Genomic DNA, 27,896 nt, shown 5'->3' on the forward strand with positions numbered 1-27,896 from the left:
TGTATGCTAGCTGTGGTGTAACCTGGACTTTGAACCTATGGACGCTTTCCCCACTGTCATGAAAACAAGGAAAACTCTGGTTTCCTCTTGTACTAGAAGACTCACTCACTGGTACAGAGCGGAAACGCGAAGGTTCCTTAACGGAGGAACGAACGTTGATGAGAAAAGTCAGGCTGGCTGTAGGATAAGGCTGAGTCGACAATTTTAAAAGCCGCGGATCCCAATTTCCTCCGGCAGTGATCGAACCACATTTCCTCAGTGACTTTAAGTACTCTGCGTCCAGGGGCGAGTGTGTGAGTTTATACCTTCTTCCCTATAAGACTTTTAAGCGTCTCTCAATCGACACGAGCTCACAAGAGGCACAGAGACGCAGTGAGTCTCTCTCCCCAAGTGTCGAGCACAGACAGCCGGGTTTTTAAACAAAGCCAGGCTTGAGACAACCCGCTTGCTGAAATACCGGGAAAGAGACCCTGCGCTGCCTCTCCCGACCCCTTTCCCTTATTCCCCGCTCACCTCTCGCTCCAAGCTTTATCACTCCCCAAGTTTTCCCCAGTCCGGCCTACTCTTCCGCTGCGCTCTGATGACGTTTCAGGAAACAACCCTCCTGTCGTCAGGGTGAAGGGTCAAGCGTTGTGATTGTGGCGTTGTTTGCTAGGGAGGGTACAACGATGTGGGTTCCGCGGCCGGGGGTTCTGCGGGCGCTGAGGGGGCTGGTAGTCTTCCAAGGGAGGCGACTTTCGGGAGTTGCTACGCAGCAACAAGGTAAAAGACTCCCGTGACCTCTGTCAGACCTCCTGTCGGAAGGATAGATATAATGGCTGGATCTCCAAGTTGATCATGCTTTTCTGTCGCGCTGGTCGGTGGGTCACTTCGAGCAGCATATGTCGCCTAGGCGATATTTTTATTTTGCGGGGTTAGAAGACGAGTGTTGTTCTCAGTAAGAGATAAATCAAATAAGGTCCCTTCTCAGATTGGAATATTAACATTTATTTATATAACGCCATTATTGTGCATAGAGCTTTACAGAGTAACAGCAAACAGGTCCTTGTCTTAAAGCCACTTGCACGTTATCTTCCTGTGGCAACAAGTCCCTTGTGACATGTCAAAGTTTATAGATTTATAATTGCGGCATAACCGTGCATACTGTAATAAACATGTTGGTGCCAGAAAAATCTGGTTGTATTTGCTGAAGCGGCGTTACACAGTTATCCTCTCTGGAGTCTTTCTGTTGCAAGTTTCTGGTCTGAAGCAGTTTTGCTGTGTTCCCGGAATGTTGGACAGTGACAAAAAATAAACAGAAGGTCAGGGAGATTGTTTTGTTGAATCATAAAATTGGAAGAATCAGGGCTTTTTTTGTAGAAAAAGCCCAGCAGGAACTCATTTACATATTAGGCCACACACACCGATGTCACCATTATTTCACACAGGGCTTTTGTAGAAAAAGCTGAGCAGGAACTCATTTGCATATTAGGCTGCACCCCCTGATGCCAAGCCAGCCAGAACTGTGTTCCTACTAAAAAAAAGCCCTGTGAAGAATTAAGAAAATTATTCGTTCAGCCTTGTGAAGAGGGTTCATAACTTAAAGAAGATGAAATGAAGCGAGACAAGATGCAACACCCATCCTGGTGTTGCTGTGGTCCATCCATCCAGCTTTCTCTTCCCCAGGCCATATGAAATAGGACTATAGCTGTGCCCTATGGTAGCAGGTAAAGGGACATTTGGGATACCAGGGCAGGAGTTGCAGCCACTGTTGTGTGACCTCTGGGAGTTGTTAAAATTATAGGCACAAATTTGGTGGTGACAGCTTTGATAGGAAATGAACATTTTGTATCTGAAACTGTGCAGGTCTTCTATGATGACTGTGAAAAAGAATAAAGATTATTATTTTCTTTTAAAGCATTTCTGCTTGTAATTGATTTGTGTTGCAAATAGCATTAATTTTATGATGTCAAAAATAATTTTTAAATGTTGTCAAATTCAGTAGTCTTGCTTTTTGTTTGGAATTAAAGTCATACCTGCATGATTACTCCAGTGCTGCATTTTTTAAAATTTATGTTATTCATGGTCCACCTTTCTCAATGAGGCTTAAGGTGGATTACACAATGCAAGACAATAAAAACAACAGGATTGGTCAAATCTGGAGATTAGCTATAGCAATTAAAAATGAGAGCGCTCAGAAAAATGAAAACAAGGACAGTCTGAATTTCTAATATTTTTGTGAACTGAATGAAACACTGTTTGGATTCCACCATGTTCTGGGGTACTTTCTGTTTAATACCTTGTCATCTTTATATCTGTGGCTTACAGGAAATTGTTTGCTTAGTTTAGTTTACAGATGGCAGAGTCTGGGAGGAAAAGAACAATGTTTTCTTTAGATTTGTTTTCTGTAGATTTGTATTCTTTTTACAGGTAAAGGCAATGTTGATGAATCTGCGCTTCGGCCACTGTACTTGGATGTCCAAGCAACTACTCCTCTGGTTTGTGAACTAAGCATCCTTTTGGGGAAGGGAAGCTTCTAAAAACAAAAAATATTTAGTCTGCATTCCTAAAAGAACTTTCCCAGGAATAACACTTATTTGATTAGAATGAGACATTTCTGAGCAAACCTATTTAGAATTGGTGTCAACATCTTCTGATAGATTGGACTGGGGAAAACGCAAGTTTAATCAAGTGACAAGAGAAACTAGTGACTATTTAAACCTTGATGTTGTTAATATCTACTTAGAAATGATGATTTTGGTATCACTTACTTTCAAGTATATACACATGTGCTTTCAGCTCCAGTGACAGTCACAAGATTATGCTTTCTTTCTTTTTTTTTAATCTGAGTTTATTTTTGGAGGAACAAAATAAATATGTGTGAGAGATTAGAGTTTCTGAGAAATTGACTGTGTTTTGTGTTCTAGGACCCCAGAGTTCTGGACAGCATGCTGCCTTATCTTGTACATTACTATGGCAACCCACACTCCAGAACTCATGCATATGGTTGGGAGAGTGAGTCTGCCATGGAAAAGGCCAGACAAGTAAGACTTTTGGATTGCTCTTTTTCTTTAATTATAAATCTGTCTCTGCAAGGCAACTAAACAGTTTTCTTTTAGAAAGCGTTGCAAAAATCATCTGGTGAATATAATTTTCTACTTCTCATGTTGTAACATATTCTTCTCTCTGTTTAATATAATAGCAAGTTGCATCAATAATTGGAGCAGATCCTAAAGAAATTATTTTTACCAGTGGGGCAACAGAATCAAACAATATAGCAATCAAGGTAAACCGGTATCTTGTAATGTCTAATGATGTTATTGTAAAATGCTACTATATTCAGGACTTAGTATTTTCTATTCCTATTTCTGGCTGTAGAAATACTGTTGTTGTTTTGGGGTGTGTGCCTTAAATCTGTATAAACAGAAGCTCTGCCAAGACTCAAGTATATAAAATGTTCAGTTAACTTTCAATCAGTGGAATATTTATAACCACAAACATTTTAATAAAAATACTCCAAATTTGAATATTGCTGTTGATTTTTGCATTTGCAAGATAGAGCTGTAGACTGTAGTGCACTCTTGATATTTAAACAACTTGAATTCAATATTTTATTGTCCTTTAATGTTCTCAGTGCCCAGGACATAGGAGTGAAGGGGACTGTCCTACAGTGGTTTTCCTCCTTCCTCCGTGGTTGGGGACAGAGGGTAGCAATTGGTGACATGGCCTCCCAGCAGTACCTACTAGAATGTGGAGTGCTGCAAGGAGCGATCTTGTTGCTAATGCTGTTTTAATATCTATATGCCCCCCCTCACCCAGTTAGTACTGATGTATGGGTTGGGTTGTCATCAATATGCTGATGACACCCAGCTGTATCTATTGATGGATGGCCATCCAGAATCTGTCCTGGAAAATTTGGGCTGTGTGCTGAAGGCCATGGCAGGGTGGTTGCAACTGAGTCGGCTGAAGCTAAATCCATCAAAGATGGAGGTCTTGTGTCTGGCCCAAGGCAGGATAGGTTTGGGAATGAGGCACCCGACCATTGGTGGAACACCACTGTTGCCAGCACCAAGGGTCCAGAACCTTGGGGTGATCCTGGATGTCTTGCGTTCCATGGAGGGCCAGATCATGGCAGTACTATTTATGGAAGGTAAGACAGCTGGCTCCCTACCTCTCCGTCTAGGATCTGGTCACAGTGATCCATGCAAGGGCCATGTCCAGACTGGATTACTGCAATTTGCTCTGTGTGGGCTTGTCCTTGAATCTGACTTGAAAACTCCAGCTAGTGCAGAATGCAGTGGCGTGCCTGCTTGCTGCAGTGCCTATACAGGTGTGTATGCAGCTGGTGCTCTGCCAGTTGCAGTGGCTACCAATTGAGTACAAGATCGAGTTCAAGGTTTTGGTTCTGACCTTCAGAGCCCTGAACAGCCTGGGACCGACATGTCTGTGGGACTGCCTCTTCCCGCATACCCCCGGAAAGCTTTACACTCCATGGATCAACATTTGCTGGTAATTCCTGGCCCAAAGAAGTCCACTTAGCCTCAACATGGGCCAAGACATTCTCTGTTCTGGCCCCTACCTGGTGGGAAAAGCTTCCAGTGGAGATTAGGGCCCTGCAAGAACTATTGTAGTTCTGCAGGCCTTGTAAGACAGAGCTGTTCCACTAGGCTTTCAACTGAGGCGATAAATGTTTTATCATTCTGTGACCTCCCTGCTGAAATCATTCTGTCAAGTTGACTCACTATCTTAGGACTATGTCATCTGTCTTATACCAGCTGGGGGATATATGGGAGGAATGTATGAAATTTGATATTGCCATCTGCAGAATCTGAGTTTGGTTTTTAGAATGTTATATCTTTTTACTATATGAATTAATTTTAACTCTGCATTTATTTATTGTTGTTACCCGCCCTGAGCCTGTTAAGGAAAGGGCAGATTATGAATCAAAATTAATAAATAAATTTTAATTATAACTTTGTGAGGGTTTATTACTTTGTGAGGGTTTATTACTCATTTATATTGAGATTAAGTTTATGCTAAACGGTGTTAAGGTTTAAACAGTTTTAGCTGTTATTGCTGTTCCTAAACTATTGCCTGCCTTAGAGCAACCTAGGTTGTTATAAAACTGCATTTTAGGTTTGGCTGTACATTTATGTAAATCAGTTATATAAAACAGGAGTTACATTATCAGTGGATCATTATTTTCCCCCCAAAAGTTAAAACTATTTCTTTACCCTTTCAAGCCCTTTAGAACTGTCATTATGAGTTATAGTAATAGGAACTTTCCTTTTTTCAGTCCCACTTTTAGTTCATTTCTCTTATGCAACTGTTTGAAAACTGTAATAGCCCATTCAGAAAATCATTAAACTGTCTCTTGATTTGAGTCCCATCAATGACTCTTTTTTCTCATTCCCCAGCATTGAACTGGTCATGTCCCCTTCCAGAGTCTTTTGAATAACTATCAGCAATTCTCTTTTATCTCCAAAATGTTTTCCATAGAAAATTTGAACATCACAGTCCCTTTTCACCATTTCATGATATAGAGATTGCAGGAGTTTTCCTTGGTAGCTATTTGCCAGTATAATAGTTGCAGGAAGACTGGTCTGAGAAATTCTCTGTGTCCACAGAAGTGAGAACTATCACTTATTGAAAGTATTGAGATTATTTTTATGGTACTTTCTGTTGCCCAGGGCAGCCAAGTAGCTAAGGATTTGTACACCTGATTTTATATTTGCAAAATACATTGCTTTTCCAGTGTATTTGATTGACTCTTTTCTCTATTTCTTTTTTTTAAAGGGTGTTGCAAGATTCTATAAATCAAGAAAGAAACACATAATTACCACCCAAACTGAGCACAAATGTGTGCTAGATTCTTGTCGTGCCTTAGAAGCTGAGGGCTTTAAAGTTACATATTTGCCTGTAAAGAAAAATGGGATGATAGATTTAAAGGTAAATTACTTGGTGCTGAATATTTGTCTATGTGAAGAACAGAATGCTGCTTTACTTTTGTTTTTCGTTCTTTAGCTATGGAATGGTTGAGAAATACAATGTCTTCTAATATATGCTTGATTCCTACATGCAAAAATGTTAGAATATTTGTCACATGCAGAAGTGACAATGGCTGACTGGTTCTAAGTGTTCATCTTTTATATTGAACACAACTGAATCTTTTCAGCCATTGCAAGTCATAGGAAGTTAGATGGTCATAATTCTGAAATATTTTAGACTTAATCCATAGCTACATAGTTCAGTTAAGTGCATAAATCTGAACTACCTGAACTTTCCATCCAAGCACCACTTAAATTCAATAGGAATTTTGTTCTGTTAAGTCTTCTCTTCTTTTTTAATGTTAATATTCCAAACATTAATTATAATCCCAAACATTTCTCGAAGAGAATTTGGACAATGGTGTTTCTCATTGCATCTAAGTCTAAACATGGCCTCAGATGGAGATCATCATATCCACAGATAGGGGCCGTGCACACAGAAGAGATCTTTCTTTAAATCTGGAGAGACACCCAAACTGGGGGGGGGGGGGGTTGGGCTGTTTATAACAAATGAGATAACTGCATAGTTAATTTTGAAGGCAGGAGGAACATTGAGAGCCAGTTTGGTGTAGTGGTTAAGAGCGGCAGACTCTAATCTGGAGAATTTTTTGATTCCCCACTCCTCCACATGCAGCCAGCTGGGTGACCTTGAGTCAGTCACTGTTCTCTCGAGCAGTTCTCTCAGAGCTTCTACCTCACACGGTGTCTGTTGTGGGGAGAAGAAGCGAAGGAGTTTATAAGCCACTCTGAGACTCCAAGTGAAGGGCAGGATATAAATCCAACTCTTCAGTATTATGATTTGGAATTAAGATTATGATTTTGAATTATAATTTGGATAGGCTCAGAATTTGTGGATATATAATTTGCAATGCCAGTTTGATTTTACATGCGATTACAATTTACGTTGTGTACAAATGTTTTAAAAGTTTTAGTTCAATAGTCACTGAATTGTAAGGATTTGTTTTTAAAACTCAATATAATTTACAAAAAAGCTTTAATATAATTCTGAAGCAACAAGATTTGCTTGTCCTTGTATGGTTTTTACTAGAACCTAGAAAATGCGATACAACCTGACACGAGCTTGGTTTCAATAATGACTGTGAATAACGAAATAGGAGTGAAGCAGCGAGTAAGTGATATTGGTAAGTAGACCAAAGTAGCCTTAATAAAAAATGATCATTCATAAAGCATGATGATGAAATTATATTGGGACATGTTCTGCTGGTTTGATAGTTAGTCATTGGCTTATTTGCTATGTCTGTAAAAGATACCTGTTGGTTTGATAGTTAGTCATTGGCTTATTTGCTATGTCTGTAAAATATATAGGTAGGAGCTCTGAGCTGTCCAGGAGTCTGTCCCTTGAGCTGTGACATTTTAGCAAGGTGAAATGGCAAACTCTTTTTTGTTCCTTCGGCCTGCCATTTGAATAAGAGCTTGACTACTCTGTGCTTGGGAGATGTATGCCTCATTCGGTGCTTGTCCTGTCTGGTAGCTACAGATTTTCAGAGGAGCACCTGGGACATGGACACAGTGTAACCCAGTAGTTGGACTATTGGGGTGAATTCTAGAAGTGCCTTTACAACGAGTTGTACCATTTTTACATATGAGAAGTGAAAAACTCAGTTTAGAATAAGTTCTGTGAATTCTTTTTTCTGTGCCATGGGAAGCAGACTTGTATACCTCTGCTATGCAGTACAAAGCTGCAGGTTTAAGAAAAACTGCATTACGAACTTCCGGGGTTGGAAAATGCCGAGCTGAACTGCTTCTCAGAAGGGGAGCAGGCTGGAACTTCTGTTCGGGGTAGTGGAAGGCAATCTAATGCCTACTGCTTACTTTTCTCAGTCAGAGATCAGTCCAAGATATGCACAGGAAACTTTGAGGAGATTTACCTTGGCTAAAAGGGAGTCCCGGGGGGGGGGGGGGGGGGCTCCTTTGAGGCTTTGAGGGGTCTCCGGAGACGAGTTGCATTTTCATCATCTGCAGAAGTTTCCAGAGTCATTTATTTGACATAAGCTCGACAGGATCCTAATCTTCTTTGATACTACTAAACATCTAAAGCTACACAAGACCGGTGTTGATCTGGATAACTACAGAAAAGGTACAGGCTGCTATCTTTCATTCCGGGACTAATTAAAGTTAAACAAAATAAAATCAGAAGGTGGGAAATTGAAATCCAAAAAGCTTGGAAGGAGAAGGGGTGAAATTTGGACTTTGTAAATTTAAAGGACAGTGCTAAAAAGTGGAAAGGAATTTATTGTTTGGTTTACTTGCGGTTTTTGAGAAAAAGCTCCATTGTCATAGAATTGCAGCTCCCACAATCAACACAGGAAATACGTCAAGTATTGTGAGATCTCTTTACCAGTGAAAATGGGATTTGGTGGCAAGAAAAGCAGGAAGCACTGGATGGAAAAGGGAAATCATTGAAGCAGCCAGCCTACTCTAGGACTATAATATCATAGAAAAACATTGGCGGCCATTGCAAGGAGGCTAAAATTTAAATAAAATTTTTAAAGTGTTCGGGACATTAAAAATTGGTGGAGCCGATAGAGGTGACAATTATAAGGTAAATGCTATTGGACATTATTGTCAATAACTATTTTAGAAGCCTTTAGAGGAAAAAGGAAAAAAAAATTAAAGTGAGGCAGGAAGTCACGACCGCCATTTTGGAGAAAATAAAAACTTTAAAAATTAATATCTGAGCCCAGGAGGCTCAGAGGATGGCGAAATTAGGCTGATTGAAGAAAGCAAGCTTCACTCTTTTAAATCTGATAGTTGAAATTTAATTTGGTGAGGTCAGAATTTTCGGTGTTTTTACATGTCAGACCATAAGCAAACCCATGCAAGGACTGCTTCACTGGAGAAAATGCAGGACCAATTAGATGCAATGGAAGTCAGGATAATGAAAGGGATGATGGAGATGATAACTGCTTCCAAAAAAGAAATTAGAAAACATATTGAAAAGCTAAAAAAAAGATATAGAGGATCTCAGAAATGAGACTGTGGACTCTCGGCTTGGCTTCGCGAACGAAGATTTAAGAAGGGTGCAATAGTCCACGTTTGCTGCAGGCTCTCTGGTGGCTGACAAGACCAATGTGGGACAGGCAGGTCCGGCCACAGCGGCTGCAGGGAAAAGTCTGATTTAGGGTTGGTCCTGTAGCAGTGCGATTCTTCCTCAATCTCCTTTTGTCCTCAAGACCAGCTATGCGTGCGTTCTCAAAGGAAGAGACAGCCTGGTGGATGGTGTGCCTCCATGCTTTGCGATCTGAGGCTAGGTCAGACCACTGGTGATGGTTGATGTGACAGGTGCTAAGGGATTTCTTCAAGGAGTCCTTGTACCTCTTCTTTGGTGCCCCTCTATTTCGATGGCCGGTGGAGAATTCGCCATACAGGGCAATCTTGGGAAGGCGGTGGTTTTCCATCCTAGAAATATGCCCTGCCCAGCGCAGCTGCGTCTTCAACAGCAGTGCCTCAATGCTGGTAACCTCCGCCCGCTTGAGGACTTCAGTGTTGGTCACAAAGTCACTCCAGTGGATGTTGAGGATGGTGCGAAGGCAGCGCTGATGAAAGCGCTCAAGGAGTCGCAGGTGGTGACGGTATAAAACCCACGATTCGGAGCCGTAGATGAGGGTTGTCATCACAACCGCTTTGTAAACATTGATCTTTGTGCCTTTTTTCAGATGCTTGTTGCTCCACACTCTTTTGTGCAGTCGGCCAAATGCACGGTTTGCCTTTGCCAGCCTGTTGTCAATCTCCTTGTCGATCTTGGCATCTGAGGAGATGATGCACCCCAGGTAGCTGAACTGCTGGACTGTCTTCAGAACTGATTCACCCACACTGATGCAGGGGGGGTGATAATCTTCCTGGGGTGCAGGCTGGTGGAGAACTTCTGTCTTCTAGGCCGAATAGCTTGGCAGCCTCTGCAAAGCAGGACGTCATATGCTGCAGAGCTGATACCGAGTGGGAGACGAGTGTGGTAACATCAAAGAAAGTGAAAGAGGTGGAAGGGAGAGTGAAAGTACATGATTCCACCTTGTTAAAAATACAAGAAAAAGTGGCAATTCATGACTGCAAATTGATGGAGACCCAGATACGTCTGAGAGGAGTACCTGAGGATGAAGAAATTGACTTGAAAGAATATATAATAAAAATAATTGCAGAATTTCTGGAGGAAGATCCTGAACGGACTAGAAATATGTATGACTATATGTATAGAGTGAACTCACTTTATGCCAAAAAAAATAATTTACCAAGAGATGTGGTTTTAAGATATATGACAAAAGAAATGGTGGGAAAAATCATGAATAAAAACTTTGAGAAGACATTGATAGTGGGAGGCAGCAGAGTAAGAATTATGAAGGAGTTGCCAAGACAAGTGATAAATGACAGAAGAGCATATAAGAAATTGACAGAAAAATTACGGGATAATGAAATGAGGTATAGATGGATAATACCTGAAGGCTTGAGCTTTGAACTTCAAGGAAAAAGGATTACAATTACAAGCACACAGGAACTGTGTAGATTTTATGAAGAACATAAAGAATTTGCACCATGATGGATTACAAATTATTATCTTGGAATGTAAATGGACTAAATTCATCACAAAAAAGAAAGGCAACGTTTCATTGGATTAAAAAGCAAAAGTGTAATATAGTTTGTTTACAAGAAGTACATATCAAACAAAAGGATTACAAATTTTTATGGAATAAGCAATTGGGACTAGAATTTCATTCATTGGCTGAACAGAAGAAAAGGGGAGTGATTTTTTATATTAAACAAGAATTGGATCTGAAATTAGTGTTTAAAGATAAAAATGGAAGATTTGTAGCGGTAGAAATAATATTAAATGCAAAAAACCCCGTTGTTATTGGGATTGTATGCACCAAATGGAGCAAAGGATGCTTTTTTCAAAGACATTATACAACAACTTGATGAAGTGACATATGATCAAGTTTTGATAATGGGGGACTTCAATGGAACAATTAAGAATACACTGGATAGATCTGGGGGGAAAAATAATGAAGGAAAATTGCCAAAGTCTTTTTTTGAATTGGTCAAACAAGAAAATCTGGAAGATATATGGAGAAAATTTAACCCTGAAGTGCGGGACTATACCTTTTTTTCAGCAAGACATAATACTTTTTCCAGAATTGACACATTGTGGGGCACTAAGAATTTAGGCCTTATAACAAAGAAAATAGATATTTTACCTAAAATAGGAGCTGATCATAACCCAATAATATGGATTACAAAATTGTCTAAAAAGTCGAGAAGATGGAGATTAAATGAAGATTTACTACAGAATAAAGAAATAGTGACATCTCTAGAAAATGAAACTAAAGCTTTCTTCCAAATAAATGATAAAGATATAGAATTTCAGATGGTATGGGATGCTTATAAAGCAGTAATGAGAGGAATATTGATTACATTGAATAATAAAGACAAGGGCAAAAGAAAAACAGATGTTGGACATTCAAAATGAAATAAAGAAAAAAGAAGGGGAACTGAGAAAAAGGCAGGAAAAAAGAAAATTATGAGGGAGATTACAATATTACAAACACAAATGAGACATTTGTTAAATAAAAGAACTGGAATGGAATCTGAAAAAATTACAGCAGAAATCTTTTGAGGGAGCAAATAAACCTGGAAAATATTTGGCCTGGCAACTGAAAAATAAGAGAAAGCAAAATCATTAATAAAATTGTGGCTGACGGAAGAGAGGTGGTAGATCAAGAAGGAATAAAGAGAGAATTCTTTAAGTACTATGCTAAATTATTTAAGGGTGTTAAAATAAATAAAGAAAAGTTGGAAGCGTATTTACAAAATATTAAAATAGCACCCTTAACAGAAAATATGAAAAAAGTTTTGAATGACCCAACTGAAAAAATAGAAATTGAAGCAGCAATTAATGCAATGAAAAATGGAAAGGCACCTGGACCAGATGGATATACAGCTAAATTTTTTAAAACCTTCAAAGAGGAATTAATACCGAAACTTCAGAAATTGATGAACATGATAAGAATGAAAGGGAAAATACCAAATACATGGAAGGAAGCTGTTATTTTGTTGATTCCAAAAGAAGATAGAGATGTCACGAAAAAATTATAGACCAATCTCACTATTAAATAATGATTATAAAATATATACAAGAATATTGGCAGAACGGCTTAAACAATATCTGATAAATTTTATAAAAGAGGATCAAGCAGTGTTTCTCCCCAAAAGGCAAATAAGAGACAATATTAGAACTGTTGTAAATATTGTAGAATATTATGAAAGACATCCAGAAAAGGAAGTAGCATTATTCTTTGCGGATGCAGAGAAAGCATTTGATAATTTAAACTGGGACTTTATGTTTGCAGTAATGGAGAAAATGGAGTTTGGGGAAAACTTTATAAGGATGATAAAAGCAATTTATACTGAACAACGTGCAAGGCTATGTATAAATGCAGATCTTACAGAAGATATGATAATTAGCAAAGGTACAACACAAGGCTGTCCACTTTCCCCACTGTTGTTTATAATGACTCTTGAAATTTTACTGATGCAAATCCAAGAAGACAAAGAAATAGAAGGGTTAAAAGTAAAAGGATTTACTTATGAATATAGAGCATTTGCAGATGATATAATGTTTATAAATGAAAATCTACCAACTACCAGATTTAAAGTTATACCATGAAGCAGTTTGTTTAGTGTGGATAAAAGAATGGGTGATGCTGTTAAATAAAAAACTTTTAGCGTTGGAAGGTCATGGAAATAAATTTGGCTGGCACGCTTATATGTATTATGGAAAAAAAAGATGGATGGTTTTTTTCCTCATCATTATATAAGAAACAATTTGTTAAATATGTGGATGAAATATAAGAAATATGGGGATGAGAGAAAACCGTTATGGATAGTGCCAGCAGAAGTAATAAAAATAACAGCTGAGATGGGTAAAGAAAAGTGGTTGTCATATAATCAACTATTAAAAATACAAAGTGGCAAAACAGAATTGAAAACTGCTGAAGAGTTGAATAATAAATATGATTGGTTCCAAATGCAACAAATAAAGAGCTTGGTGGAAAATGATATAAAAACAGGGAATAAGAAAAGAGCAAACAGAAATGGAAAAAGTTCTGCTTGGAGATAATGAAAAATTAATTTCAAAACTATATAAATTACTTTTAAAATGGTCTACGGAAGATGAAGTAGTGAAATCTCAAATGATTAAGTGGGCAATTAATGTAAATAAAGAAATACAGATGGAAACTTGGGAATATTTGTGGAAAAATTCTATAAAGGTTCGACATGTCACAGTATTAAAGAGAACTGTTTTAAAATGATGTATAGATGGTATATGACTCCTAAAAAGTTGGCAAAGATGAACAACAAGATGCCAGATAGATGTTGGAAATGTAAAAAACATGAAGGTTCTTTCTACCATATGTGGTGGACTTTCTACCACAAGTATAGCCACCTTCAAGAGGGGTTTAGATAAAAATATGGAGCACAGGTCCATCAGTGGCTATTAGCCACAGTGTGTGTGTATATATAAAATTTTTTGCCACTGTGTGACACAGAGTATTGGACTGGATGGGCCATTGGCCTGATCCAACATGGCTTCTCTTATGTTCTTATGACTTGTGAAAGAGCAAAAAAGTACTGGCAGATGATTCAACAAGAAATTTCTAGGATCTTGGGATACGAATTTAAGAAAGTTGCAGAGACTTTTCTGTTGGGATTACAAATGGAAAAATTTCCAAAAGAAGATAGAACTATAATTTGGTACTTGCTTTCAGCTGCTAGGATATTGTATGCGCAGTTGTGAAAGCAAGAAAAAATACCAGAGAAATGGGATTGGATTGTAAAAGTTATGACATGGAGTGAAATGGACAAGTTAACAAGAACTTTAAGAGCCTATGATTTAGAAGTTTTTAAGATGGAGTGGAAAAAGTTTAGAAGATATGTAGAAAAAGAGTGGAAAATAAAAGGACATTGGACAATTTTTGATAATGATTAAGTATTAGAAGGAAGAAGGATATTAATTTTTGTTTTTATTAAGGGTACCTTTAAATGTTAGTATCTTAAGTAAATAACACTGGAGGGGGTCATGTAACAGGGGGGAGGGGTGGTTAGAAAGTAGTATATGGGATAGATAAAAAGAAGTTATTAATGATGCAAGAAATAGATATTGTTACCATATGTTACTAAATAAAATTGTTTTAAATCCAAAAAGAAAAATTGCATTATGGTAAATAGAGTACAGTTTGATCAGACCTTGAAGAAATTGGGTCCTGTGCATCACTAGAGCCTCAGAGTATGTATTGGAGCATAGTGCTCCTCTCCCGTGAACAGTATTCATATGGAAGCATTTGAATCTTGAAAAAGCTTGTTCTGTACAATATTCTGCTACACTGCAACCCATAGTTGTTCAGCCTACACAAAACAGTGTATTCATGTCTCTGCATTTATTTTAGTTGCAGCTTTGGCATTTAAATTCCACTTGCAGTCACTGCAATTGTCTCTAGATAATATTTTCTACAATAACTCCACTCTCTGTCACCCTGGACCAGAAGAATTTAAGAACATAGGAGAAATCATGTTCGATCAGGTTAATGGCACATCCAGTCCAACACTCTTTGGTCACTCTTTGAGTTAAGAAGTACTCCCTTTTATCCATTCTAACCCAACTGCTCAACAATTTCATTGAGTGCCCACAAGTTCTTGTATTGTGAGAAAGGGAGAAAAGTACTTCTTACACACCTTTTCAGGTGTGCTTTTTTATTACTCAACTTGTACAGGTTAGGACAACTCCAAAATAGTACCTGCAGCTTTATTGGATGCTGCATAATTCCTTTATGATAAAACTACTGCATAATGCTACAGACTGAATGATACTCCAGTTAGTCAGTATGTAGCAATTATAGCACTTCTTATAAGTCCCAGAACAACATGGAACAAAATTGCCATTTAACATGCAATAGGCTGATTTAATGGTCTTAGTTAATGTTGCAACCAGGCACAGCAACCTTATTCTTCTTATCCACTTAAAAGCAGGTCCTGTGATTTTTCAAATTAAGAGTTGAACTAGTGAATAGAATTTTTTTGTCAGTTCCAAGAATGGATCCTGAAACCAAGTGTGGAGCCACTTTTATTTTTAGGATCATATTGTCTATGTTTAAAATCTCTATAAATTTAATATTATATAAATATAATGCCCTATTATAACCCTTGCTGTATTTGTATTTCAGGTCAGATCTGCAGTTCTCGCAAAGTTTTCTTTCATACAGATGCTGCTCAGGCAGTTGGAAAAATCCCCCTGAATGTCAATGATATGAAAATTGACTTAATGAGCATCAGCGGTCATAAGATCTATAGTCCCAAAGGTACTGGATGTCTTTTAAGTTCTCTTTGGTGGCTAAATGTTGCTAAGTTTATTTTAATACCTTTTCAAATTCTGCGTTGACAAATAGATAACCAGATAAATAAGTATTTTGCTCTGACAAGTCTTATTTTCTTCTTGAATATTAATATCCCAAAACATTTTTGAAGGAAATTTGGACTATGATGTTTCTTGTGGCTTATCATCATCAATGCAGCTAATTTCTGACATGGCCAAATCCATGTATATTTAAATTCAAAGACTGAAGCCATACGCTGATAAGTCAGATCTTTCACGAACCTGAAAATGCCCCACATATATATATATGGGGGTTAATGCCTCTAATAATAAAAGCAGCAGCTGTATTTAAAATAACAAGGCTACTGCAGCAGTATTGCCATCAATCAAGCCTTGGTGTCTGTCAGTAGAAGGGGAGGGGTAGGGCCCTTTCCAGAACTCTTTGGGCCACTGAGAGAGGATTCATCAATGCTAGCCCATCAGGAACCCTGTGGCTTGCATGATTCATCAAGGGCTGTTTGCATGCTACTGTGTACCAGCAGTCACTCTGTGAAAGCAGAGTGGTTTGTTTGTTTATTTAAAGCATTTATTAGCTACCTTTCCTTTTTGTGGCACACAAGGCAGCTTACATCAAAAAGTGTATAAATTAAAATGTTAAAAACATAAAAGCCAACATTTAACAGAGCTCAGGATTGCTAATAAACTTAACCAAATGTTCTCCAACTTCCTCCTAAAGATCAAAAGTGTGAGGGGCTAAGTGCACCTCCCTGGGGATGTTCTTCCATATTTGTGGGGCTGTCACTGAAAAGCCTCACTTTCGTGTACACACCAAATTAGGTTCTTCGACTGACAAGAACAGTCAGGGGGCCTCTCTCTGTGATCTTAAGTCTGGTGCAGGAACATATGGGAGAGGATAGTTTTTCAGATAACGTGGTACCAACCCATGTATGGCTTTAAAGGTCAAATCAGCACCTTGAATTGGGCTTAGGAGTGGATTGGTAGCAACGGTAATTGATGTAATATCAGGGTTACATGTTCCTGAAAGCCCCAGCCAGCAATCTAACTGTAGCATTCTGCTCTTGCTTCAGCCTCTGAACACACTCAAGAGTAGCCACAAGTACAGGTCATTGCAGTCGTTCAGCCTAGATGCAACTAAGGCATGGGTCACTATCACTATAACTACACCTGAGTGAACCAAGAACACAGTTGACACACATCCAAAGCTGGGCAAAATCACTCTGAACCACTGCAGCTGCCTGGTTTTCTAAGGTGACTTCTGCGTTGAGTAACATTCCCCTCCTAAATAGGACTTGAACCACTGTAACATGGCCTCCAGTCCCAGTGCTAAGAGGTGGCTCAGTGAGGATACTATGGTTAATAGTATTGAAGGCTGTTGAGAGATCCAGCACAACTAGCAGGGTCACATTTCTCCTGTCTGCCATTGCATGAGCCAGGCAAGTGGAGATGCTGCAGGCAGGCAAGGGGGGGTGGATGCAGGAGGTGCCCTCCCCCATGTGAAGCAGGCAGGTGAACAGTGTTCCCTCTAAGCTAAGTTAGTGTGAGCTAGCTCATAGTTTTTCAGCTTCTGGCTCACACATTTTTGTCTTAGCTCAGGAAAAATGGCCCCAGAGCAAACTCATTTATGCATTAGCTCACAATGTTAATGCCAGTAGCTCACAAAGCAAACAAAATCTTTGCTCACAAGACTCCACAATTTAGAGGGATTATTGCAGGCTGGCTGGCTGGCACGTAGGTGGCCTAGTGAGGACCAAGGACTACTGAGAAGGAATGGGTTCCCCACCGACAAGTATTGTGGGTCCCCTCCTGGTTATTTCTAGTTGCTAGCAGCAAGACATGCTTAAACACTTGTAATGAATACACAGGTTATCAGTGTTCTGTTCATGTTGATGAGAAGTTGGCCTAATCAATAAAATTATTATGCTGAAATTGCTAACATTTCTCTCAGTTCCTTATCTGTAGCTCAGACAACAGCAACCAGAAAGAATGTAAAGTAGTAGAAGAATGTAAATAAGTATTTGTAAACTATGAACACTTCTGCATTAATCTGAAACAGTTTATTTGGAAATCATTTCTATTAATCTTTATGTCCACTACTTCCATGTGACCACCTTGGTACACCAAACCTAGTCACATGTTGGCTATACAGATTGTGGAGACATATCCCATTTGTGGCCAGAGTACTTCATTTAGAAATGATTAATCAGGGGGCCCTCCAAAGACTTGCAAGGGACATTTAATTTCCCCTGGGATCTTCTTCCCCTATTTCCTCTTTTCCTCCCCAGGAAGCCCCTATAGCCTCTCTCTTTCATCTGTGTCCTTCTCTCCTCATCAGCCAAGCTATCTTTACTTGTCTTCCCATCTCCAGCTTTCCCTCCTTCCTTCCCCATCAGACATTCCCTGGTAAAAGTCTGATCAAATTGCATGGTGGCCACTGGCAGCAGACCCAACTTGAGTTATGGAGGTAGTGAATCATTGGTGGTCACCTCTAGGCCTGTCCCCACAAATCCTCTTCCAAGGACATGACCAGGGAAGTCCAAAGGTGTTTGATTTAGAGAAAACAAGATGTGAAAGGTTGGGCAATATTGTTGTTGCCTAGGAACCCCTACAGAATTTCTGAGATCTCAGGGCATAACTAGATGGGATGCTACCTGTGGGTTTGCTTTGTATTTACAGACACTGCCCAGTTCCATTTTGGGTCAGAAAAAGGGCATTGTGGGGGGGAGCCATGACTCCCTCCTCTACCTTTGCTGCAGTGGTGTGGCCAGAATTGGGCCTTCATGGCACTCTTAAACAGCATTTCCTGAAACTAGAAAATGGAGGTGTATTCCCATGGTGAACTGTGGACAGTGTCATATGAACATATGAAGCTGCCTTATACTGAATCAGACCCTCAAAGGTCCATCAAAGTCAGCATGGTCTATTCAGACTGACAGCGGCTCTCCAGGGTCTCAAGCTGAGGTGTCACATTCAGTTGTACTCTTAAACTGTAGGCTCAATGGGCATTCTTTCCTTAAAACTGCAGGTATTATTTCTGTCATTTTGGGTGTGTTTTAATCCACTAATGGATTTATTTTATATTACAGAATTTCCCTGCAGATCTGGGGCTTCTTTCAGGTTTGTAGAGATCTCCCAGGTCTGACTCTGTTTTGCAGATGTTTTGATCCATGTTCTATGGCCTGGTTCAGAATTAGATATATGACAAGCAGAGAACCCATAAGGACTTGTGGGGGGGATCACTTCATTTCCCCCTGCATCCCTGTCTGTACACTTGTTTTCACTATGAGAGCCAGAGTAGCATATTGGCTAAGAGTGGCAGACTCTAATCTGGAGAAGTGGATTTGTTTCCCCACTCCTCCACATAAAGCCAGCTGGGTAACCTTGGGTCAGTCACAGTTCTCTCAGCTCCACCTACCTGACAGGGTGTCTGTTGTGGGGAGAAGAAAGGAAAGTGATTGTAAGCTGCTCCTTTGGGTAGTGAAGAGCATTGTATAAAACCAATTCCTCTTCTTCTTCTGTGTCCTCTTTCTTTCATCCAGCAACTCCTAAGAAGTACTTCCTTTTATCTGTTTTAACCTGTCTGCTCAGAAATTTCATAGAATGCCCACGAGTTCTTGTATTGTGAGAAAGGGAGAAAAGTACTTCTTTCTCTCTTTTCTCCATCCCATGCATTATCTTGTAAACCTCTATCATGTCACCCCACAGTTGACGTTTCTCCAAGCTAAAGAGTCCCAAGCGTTTCAACCTTTCTTCATAGGGAAAGTGTTCCAGCCCTTTAATCATTCTAGTTGCCCTTTTCTGGACTTTCTCCAATGCTATAATATCCTTTTTGAGGTGCGGCGACCAGAACTGCACACAGTACTCCAAATGAGACCGCACCAGCGATTTATACAGGGGCATTATGATACCGGCTGATTTGTTTTCAATTCCCTTCCTAATAATTCCCAGCATGGCGTTGGCCTTTTTTATTGCAATCGCACACTGTCTTGACATTTTCAGTGAGTTATCTACCACGACCCCAAGATCTCTCTCTTGGTCAGTCTCTGCCAGTTCACATCCCATCAACTTGTATTTGTAGCTGGGATTCTTGGCCCCAATGTGCATTACTTTGCACTTGGCCACATTGAACCGCATCTGCCACGTTGACGCCCACTCACCCAGCCTCAACAGATCCCTTTGGAGTTCCTCACAATCCTCTCTGGTTCTCACCACCCTGAACAATTTAGTGTCATCCGCAAACTTGGCCACTTCACTGCTCACTCCCAACTCTAAATCATTTATGAACAAGTTAAAGAGCATGGGACCCAGTACCGAGCCCTGCGGCACCCCACTGCTTACCGTCCTCCACTGTGAAGACTGCCCATTAATACTCACTCTCTGCTTCCTATTACTCAGCCAGTTTTTGATCCACAAGAGGACCTGTCCTTTTACTCCATGACTCTCAAGCTTTCTAAGGAGTCTTTAATGAGGAACTTTATCAAAAGCTTTCTGGAAGTCGAGGTAAACAGCATCTATCGGGTCTCCTTTGTCCACATGTTTGTTCACACCCTCAAAGAAATGTAACAGGTTAGTGAGGCAAGATCTTCCCTTATAGAACCCATGCTGAGTCTTCCTCAATAACCCGTGTTCATCAATGTGCCTACTCATTCTGTCCTTGATAATGCTTTCTACCAGCTTTCCCGGTATTGAAGTCAGACTGACTGGCCTGTAATTTCCCGGATCTCCTCTGGAACCCTTTTAAAAGATGGGGGTGACATTTGCTACCTTCCAGTCCTCAGTAACAGAGGCAGATTTCAATAAAAGATTACAGATTTTTGTCAGGAGATCTACAAGTTCAACTTTGAGTTCTTTCAGAACTCTCAGATGTATGCCATCCGGACCCGGTGATTTATTAGTTTTTAATTCGTCCATCAGTTGTAGGACCTCCCCTCTTGTCACATCAATCTGACTCAGGTCTTTCAACACCCCTTCCAAAATTAGTGGTTCTGGGGCGGGCAAAAAGTTCTCATCTTCCACAGTGAAGACGGAGGCAAAACATTCTCAGCCATTTCCCTATCCTCCTTCAGTAATCCTTTTACCCCATGGTCATCCAAGGGCCCCACTGCCTCCCTGGCTGGTTTCCTATTTCTAATATATTTGAAGAAATTTTTATTGTTGGTCTTTATGTTTTTTGCAATATGCTCCTCATAGTCCCTTTTTGCCTGCCTGATCACAGTCTTGCATTTGATTTGCCATAGCCTGTGTTCCCTTTTACTAATCTCACTTGGACTGGTTTTCCACCGCTTAAAGGAGTCCTTCTTACCTTTTACAGCTTCCATTACTTTGTTTGTTAACCATGCAGGCCTTTTCTTATGCCTGTTTGTGCTTTTACTAACTTGTGGTATGTATTTTATCGGAGCTTCTAGGATTATAGTTTTAAATAGTCTCCAAGCTTCCCCAAGGGTTTTGACCATATTTACCTTTCCTTTCAGTTTCCTCCTCACATGCCTCCTCATCTCAGTGAATTTACCCCTTTTAAAGTTAAACGTGGTTTTGGCGGTCTTTTTGGGCAACTCCCTATTTATGCAAACGGTGAAATCAATAACATTATGGTCACTGCTCCCAAATGGCACAATCACTTTTACATCTCTCACCAGGTCTTGGGCATTACTTAGGACCAAATCCAGGATCGCCCCACCCCTGGTAGGTTCTGAGACCATCTGCTCCATAGCACAGTCATTGAAAGCATCAAGAAACTCAATCTCTTTCTCTCAACCAGAACACATATTGACCCAATCAATCTGCGGGTAGTTAAAATCACCTATTACGACACAGTTTTTACGTTTAGCCACTATCTTTAAGCCTTCCAAACCTGGGTCTTCCAGACCCTAAATCTAATACTTGTTCCTTTATATTACAGTGGTTCTCAGCTTTCCCTCCTTCCCTTCTCCCAGCAGACTATTCCTAGGAAAAGTGCGATCAAGTTGCAAAAGTTGTGTGGTAGCAGGTTGCTCAGGTGATTTATTTGGTGGCTACTGCCAGGCTCAGCCAAGTTATGTAAGCTGTGTGGAGGCTGCTACTGGGCCCAGGCAGATTTTGAGGCATTTAGTCATCCAGTGGCCACTACAACACCTGGGTGATCCACTCTGATTGCATGGTAGGAAGTGGCCCAAAGACTGTGGTTAGGCCAGGTGTCAATGTGTCCTCCTTCCAGGGTAGGAGGGAGCGGAGCAAGGGTGGAAAGAGGTGGCAAAAATAGCTCTGCAGAGGGTCTCTCCATCTTTTCCTTTACCGACAGAAACTAAGGTTTGAAAGCTGGCAACGCACTTATTTTTGATTTTCTTGAGTGAAATAACGTTGAAGAGAATATTTTCCCCAGAACCTTCATCTGTTCTGGAGCAAGTACTATTTCAGCGTACTGCTTCATTCCAGCAAATAAAAAATAGCTGTCTGGCAATTTACCAATTTTAAAAAAGGAGTGAAAGGGAAATTCAGTCTTTGGGAGACCATTGCTGGTATTATAATTGTAGACTGGAACTTCTAAAGTTTAAAATGTCATTTGTGATTTTTCTTGTCATAACTAAGGATCTTGGTTAAAAAAATCCTGAGGGAGAATTTTTTCCTCTGGAAACTGAAATATGCAAATCCTTCCATGTTTGAACTGAGCAGGAATTATATTTTTCCCCAAAAAAGGGGTTGGTGCCATTTATATTCGACGTCGGCCAAGGGTGAGAGTGGAACCCCTACAGAGTGGGGGAGGTCAGGAGCGAGGATTGCGTTCTGGAACTGTGCCAACTCCTCTTGTAGTGGGCTTTGGAGCAGCTTGTGAACTGGCACAACAGGAGATGGAGGTATAAGGTGCATTTTGATTTATCTGTGTAACTTTTCCAGATCTGAAGGTTGCATTTTATGGTGTTCTTTAGCTATTGTACCCTAATGAACTCTCATAGCTGCAGGTCTGCAAAACAGCACTTGTAACTGTAGGGATTAGAGCTTAATATGATGTCATTCTTGGTACTCTGCAGGTGAATAATTATCCAGGTGGTGTTAGCAGACTGTAGAGTTGTTCCTTTTCTTAATTTTCAAATAATATACAAAGCTTGCTTGAACAGCGAAACAAAACATGGAGAACTATTTTAAGAGAAATTTGAAGTAGCAACTTATTTCATTAGCAGTGCTATATTCATGTGCTTGGAGGTCCTTTCTGGCCTCTAGCCTGAAAGGAATCAGAACTCTTTTCCTGGTTCCTGTGGCTTACTGCTGCAACACTGTCCTTCTGCTAATATACCAGAGATTGGAAGCCATCTCTGGTTTCTGCTTAAGTATAGGAATCTCTAGTGGATCTGGAGGTAGCCTGTTAAAGAACTGCTCTGTTATAGACTTCTTAATCATAGTGTAGCAAAACATGGCTTTCAAATATTTTTTCTCAGGTCAGCTTTACAATGGTAACACTTGTTTTAACATGGCATTGACTTGTACTATGACAATTTACTTAGTAATTCTTATTGATAAATTTCTTGACAAATAATGGTGTTCATATATCCTTAATGTGATATTTTTGCTTGGGCTTCTTGGGAAACTGATTGGATATGACTAATTTGGTATTTTGAATAAGTTTGTCAAGGTTCATCTGCTTACTAGTAAATCATCTTGTTTATTTTCTTATTCCTCCCTCAGTATGACCATAAGCGAATTAGCTTGTTAGCTGAGAGACTTGTAACAAAAATAATGGCAGAAATTCCTGATGTGGTAATGAATGGAGATCCAGTGGATCGTTATCCAGGTATCATGGGCAGAATATCAAGTTTCTCTTTTCTACAGTATTGGTTTTAAGCTCTTCAGTACTCTTCCTTTTTAAAAACAATCTTTTGTAGCCTCACACTTCCAAAACTGGCCTAAAAATAAATCACTACAAGAGTTGTCTTGGAACTGAAGACACTCTGTGCGATCTATTGAGCAATGAATAATCTTGTTTGTATTGGGTGCTAACTCAGAAACTCAACAATAAATTTCCTGTAGCAGAACTTAGTGTTTTCAGTGTATCTTTGGGATAAGAAAGCTATCTTGGCTAAATAGAAAATTGGGAGGTAAAATAAAATTGTAATAACATTAGAGCTGAATCTTAGATGTGTTCTCAACAATAGTATTGAAGGTCTGTGTTTAAACAAGAATTACAGTATGAAGCCTGAATTAATAATTCCAAAGCAGAGTTTGTAATGATAGAGATACTTGATAATAATTATAATTTAATAATGTCATCTACAAGATGCTGCAAAATATTAAGCCTAATGAGTAGCAGTTGATGCACAGCCTTTTATTTTTGTTCTAATCATAAGTGTAAATAGGGCAGTAGGCAAACCACTGTGTATTGGTACTATGAAAGATGTAAAGGTCCAAACAGTAGCACTTTGCCAGAGCTTCATCATATTCATGGCTAGACAGTTTTATGTATATTATCCCTGCTTATTAGTGCTGAAGAATTTTGCTGCTGTTGCTCCTTTTGTTGTCAAGTCACAGCTGATTTATGGCAACCACATGGGGTTTTCAAAGCAGGAGACATTCAGAGGTGCTTTACCATTGCCTGCCTCTGTGAAGTAACTCTAGACTTCCTTGGTGGACTCCCATCCAAACATTAACTTGTTTAGCTTCCAAGATATGATTAAGATTTGGCTAGCCTGGGCTATCCAAGTCAGTGCCTTAAGTAAAGTTCTGTAGGTGTTGTGAAAAAAGTGTTTCTGGTTATTTATTTATTTGATTTTCATCCCACCCTTTGTGTAACCAGGCTCAGGGTAGGTCGCAACATAACCCATTGAACAAAAAATAAAACAACTTAAAAGCCCTAAAAACAACTATTTTATAGTCTGCAGCATCACAAGATGGCATATTCAGTACTTATGGCTTCCAAAGTAGATAGAGGCATGAATGATCTGGGTTCTCAGTGGTAGAGTCTTTCCCATTGGACACAAAGAGCAGCTGAACTAGGATTAATTGGACGTCAGCAGCCTCAACCAAAGACTTGACAGAATAGCTCCATTTTACAGGCCCTGCAGAACTGGTTCCACCAGAGCTCATTCCACCATGCTGGGGCCAGGGTTGAGAATGCCCGGGCCCTGGTCAAGGTGAGGCAGATGTCTTTTGGGCTGGGAATTTCCAGTAGATGGTGATCTGCCAAATGCAGAGCTCTTCACAGCACATATGGGGAGAGGGGGTTCCTTGGATATGTTGGTCCCTGGCTGCATAGGGCTTTAAAAGTTAAGACCAGCATCTTGAAATGGACCGGAATTCTATCAGCAGCCAGTGCAATTGGCCAAATATGCACTTATGGAGTTGTCACAGTACACTGCTGCATTTTGCACTAGCTGCAACTTCTGGATCAGGTACAAGGGTAGCCCCATGTAAAGCAAGTTACAATAGTCTATCCTGGAAGTTATGATTGCAAGGATCACTGTAGCCAAGTAGCCACTCTACACCATTAAAGAGTACCATGATCACCATTTACATTTATGTTAAATTATATTATAGTGATACAGCACCAAAAATGCAATGGAATGTTTTAATGTTTAAGTGTTTTAAATAATTTTAAATTGTAGTTTTATTGGTTAAATTGTAAAAATGTATGTTGTTAGCTGCCCTGAGTCCGCTGGCGGAGAGGGCGGGATAGAAATTTAAAGTAATAAATAATAATAAATAAATAAATAAGTAGCGGGAGGAAAGGTCGGGGACGAGTTGCTGAACTTGCCAAAGATGGGAAAAGGCTGTTTTGCAACTGCAGTGATCTGGCCTCCATTAATAATGGGGCATCCAGTATCACTCCTAAGCTCCTCACTCTCAGCACTGGTGACAAGAATGTCCCACCCAGAGCTTGGGCCCAATTCCCATATCTGGCCCCCTACAACTCAGGTACAGGACCTCCGTCTTCAATGGATTTAACATGACCCTGCTGCAACCAACCAGCCAGGGTTATTGTGGTTATTGAAAAGTGATTTAATACTAATATACCAAATGATATCATTTTCCTACAAAGATTGCATTGTGTGGATGTACAACTGTGTCTTTGATTAAGCTGATTCTTATTAACTCTGCAGGTTGCATCAATTTATCCTTTGCTTATGTGGAAGGAGAAAGTCTGTTGATGGCTCTTAAAGAAGTGGCTCTCTCATCTGGAAGGTAACTTTTCTTTGTGGGAATGGGCAGGAGGAGGAAAAAGGATGAACAGGAAAAATCCTATATAAGCCATTCTGGGCTTCTTGAAGAAAGCACAGAATAAATGCAGATCATGCAAAATTAGATCATCACTGGCCCTGAGTCTATGATTAACCTAATCAAGAATTGTCTCTTTGGATTCTAACCTGAATTTACTTACTTTAATCTCAAAAAGGTTCTTAATTAAAATTTCTGACTTTTTTAATGCTTCTGTTCAAGGCTTTTTTTGTAGAAAGAGCCCAACAGTATCTCATTTGCATATTAGGCCACACCCCCTGACACCAAGCCAGCCAGAACCGCGTTCCTGTGTGTTCCTGCTCAAAAAAAAGTCCTGCTTCTGTTGTTATGTAACGAACTATAATTTTAAAATCAGGCTTTATTACTGAGGGATGAATTCAACAGGTAGCTAATTCTTACTAATAAAATCCTCCTTCCTTCCTCACATGATATTTGTGCCCATTTTCATATTGTCTTATTCTTTTTTCTCCCTTGCACTTTTATTTTCCTAACATTGGTTCGTCTGCTGCTTTACTGACTGCGTAAGCTCAGAACTACATGTGAACAAAATAGGAGAGGATCTGTAAGACAGAAGAAGTTTTTGCAAAATTAACGGAAGGCATTTCAAAGACGGCACTAGAAAAAAACAAGGAATGAAATGAGGATACAGTTATGGGAGGAATATATTAATAGCTTACTAATGTAGTTGAGTCTATTTTTTTGTCCACAGCTGACATAAAGATGAATAGTGTCATTCTTTCTCCCCTATCTCTCATTAGTGCTTGCACATCTGCATCTCTGGAACCATCATATGTATTGCGTGCAATTGGAACGGATGAAGACTTGGCTCACTCATCCATAAGGCAAGATGCATAATTCTTGTGAACATTTTTTTCAGCAATATGGGAGTAGATTATACTTTCAGTCTCTTCTGTGTGTTCCATAACGCTTGATCTTTGCTTTGTTCCAGGTTTGGTATTGGTCGTTTTACTACTGAAGAAGAAATAGATTATACAGTAACGAAATGCATTCAGCAAGTCAAGAGATTAAGAGAAATGAGGTAAAGTAACTATTCTGAGCGTTAAACACTTAATTGTCATAGGAATTTCATCAGGGAAATAACTGCCAGAAATCACTGCACTTCAGTGCTCAGCATAATAAAGATTATTATTAAGTATCAAGTAACCATCAAATATTTATTACTGTCTTTAGCAAATGCCAGCCCCATTGGATTTAGCCCCATTGGATTTAGACTAGGGTATTAACCAGAATAAGACTTTTTTTAAAAAAAGAAAAGATTCCTATTGAATAAGGAGTCTAGAAAGGAAGACTGGTTAAATAAAGCCAGTTGTTTTCTTACTTCATTTAAGGTGTCACTGGACTCCTGTTTGTTTTCAGTGCAACAGACAAACAACAATTTTTCCAGCATAAGCTTTTGTGAGCCTCAGTTGATGAAGTGAACTAACTCATGAAAGTTTATTCCAGAATAATGTTATTTGCATCTTTAAGGTCCCAGTGGACCTCTGTTTGATTTCATTGTGAGACTAAGATTTGTAGCAATAAATTAGTTGGGGCACTCAGTTAGGGGCAAATGCATGCTGCACAGATTGGAAAAGAGTCAGTTTAGTGTAGTGATAATAGTATTGTACTAGGATCTGGGAGACCCAGGTTTGAATCCACTCTCTTCCATGGAAGCTTACAGGGTGACCTTGGGCTGGTCACACATAGGCAACCTAGCCTACTTCACAGCATTGTTGTAAGCATAAAATGGAGAAGATAATGATATAAGCCTCTGAGTCCCCATTGCAGAAAAAGGCAGAGTATAAATGAAACAAACAAATACAAGCTTCCTTGTAGAACAGTTTTGTAGAAAGCATTTCATTTTTACTGTACATGAGCCTAGCCTAACATGAAAATTCTTTGTTAAATATTATTTGTATTTTTAGGTACTGACAATGGATTTTATTTCTTATTTTACAGTCCACTGTGGGAAATGGTTCAGGATGGAATTGACCTGAAGAACATTAAATGGACACAACATTAAGCAAGCAGACCACTTGTAATCTTGGACTGCATGAATATGTATTAAACAGATATATTATGTACATTCCTGAGTAAAATTATGTGGCGCTTTCTCATGGTTTAAAATACACAATCTAAACACACAGCTTGGAAACTAAAGCGAAGATGAAATTTTGTCAAGATGTACATTATAACAGGACATAAGCAAATATACATGGATACAGTACTTATATTTTGAGAGTGATGCTGATAAAGCTTAGTATGAATATTCA

At 39.4% G+C, this 27,896-nt stretch overlaps 1 protein-coding gene across 1 annotated transcript; it reads left to right on the forward strand.

The window, feature by feature from the left end:
- The first annotated feature begins 559 nt into the window (after positions 1-559).
- On the forward strand, positions 560-27,896 carry NFS1 (NFS1 cysteine desulfurase). Its single transcript, XM_060231057.1, has 13 exons — positions 560-762; positions 2,410-2,477; positions 2,907-3,023; positions 3,182-3,265; positions 5,776-5,928; positions 7,075-7,168; positions 15,257-15,391; positions 22,096-22,253; positions 23,080-23,185; positions 25,488-25,569; positions 26,382-26,465; positions 26,573-26,662; positions 27,583-27,896. The coding sequence occupies exons 1-13, from the start codon at positions 669-671 to the stop codon at positions 27,644-27,646; spliced, it is 1,329 nt and encodes a 442-aa protein (XP_060087040.1). The 5' UTR covers positions 560-668; the 3' UTR covers positions 27,647-27,896.

Source organism: Heteronotia binoei, chromosome 2 (assembly GCF_032191835.1).
Source record: "Heteronotia binoei isolate CCM8104 ecotype False Entrance Well chromosome 2, APGP_CSIRO_Hbin_v1, whole genome shotgun sequence".
NCBI classification, from domain to species: domain Eukaryota; kingdom Metazoa; phylum Chordata; class Lepidosauria; order Squamata; family Gekkonidae; genus Heteronotia; species Heteronotia binoei.

Bases quoted from the DNA above. Each gene is read 5' to 3' on its own strand.
- NFS1 (XM_060231057.1), top strand. From the start codon at position 669: ATGTGGGTTCCGCGGCCGGGGGTTCTGCGGGCGCTGAGGGGGCTGGTA. The intron at 763-2,409 runs GTAAAAGACTCC...TTCTTTTTACAG, and splicing joins AGTTGCTACGCAGCAACAAG to GTAAAGGCAATGTTGATGAA. The intron at 7,169-15,256 runs GTAAGTAGACCA...TTTGTATTTCAG, and splicing joins GCAGCGAGTAAGTGATATTG to GTCAGATCTGCAGTTCTCGC.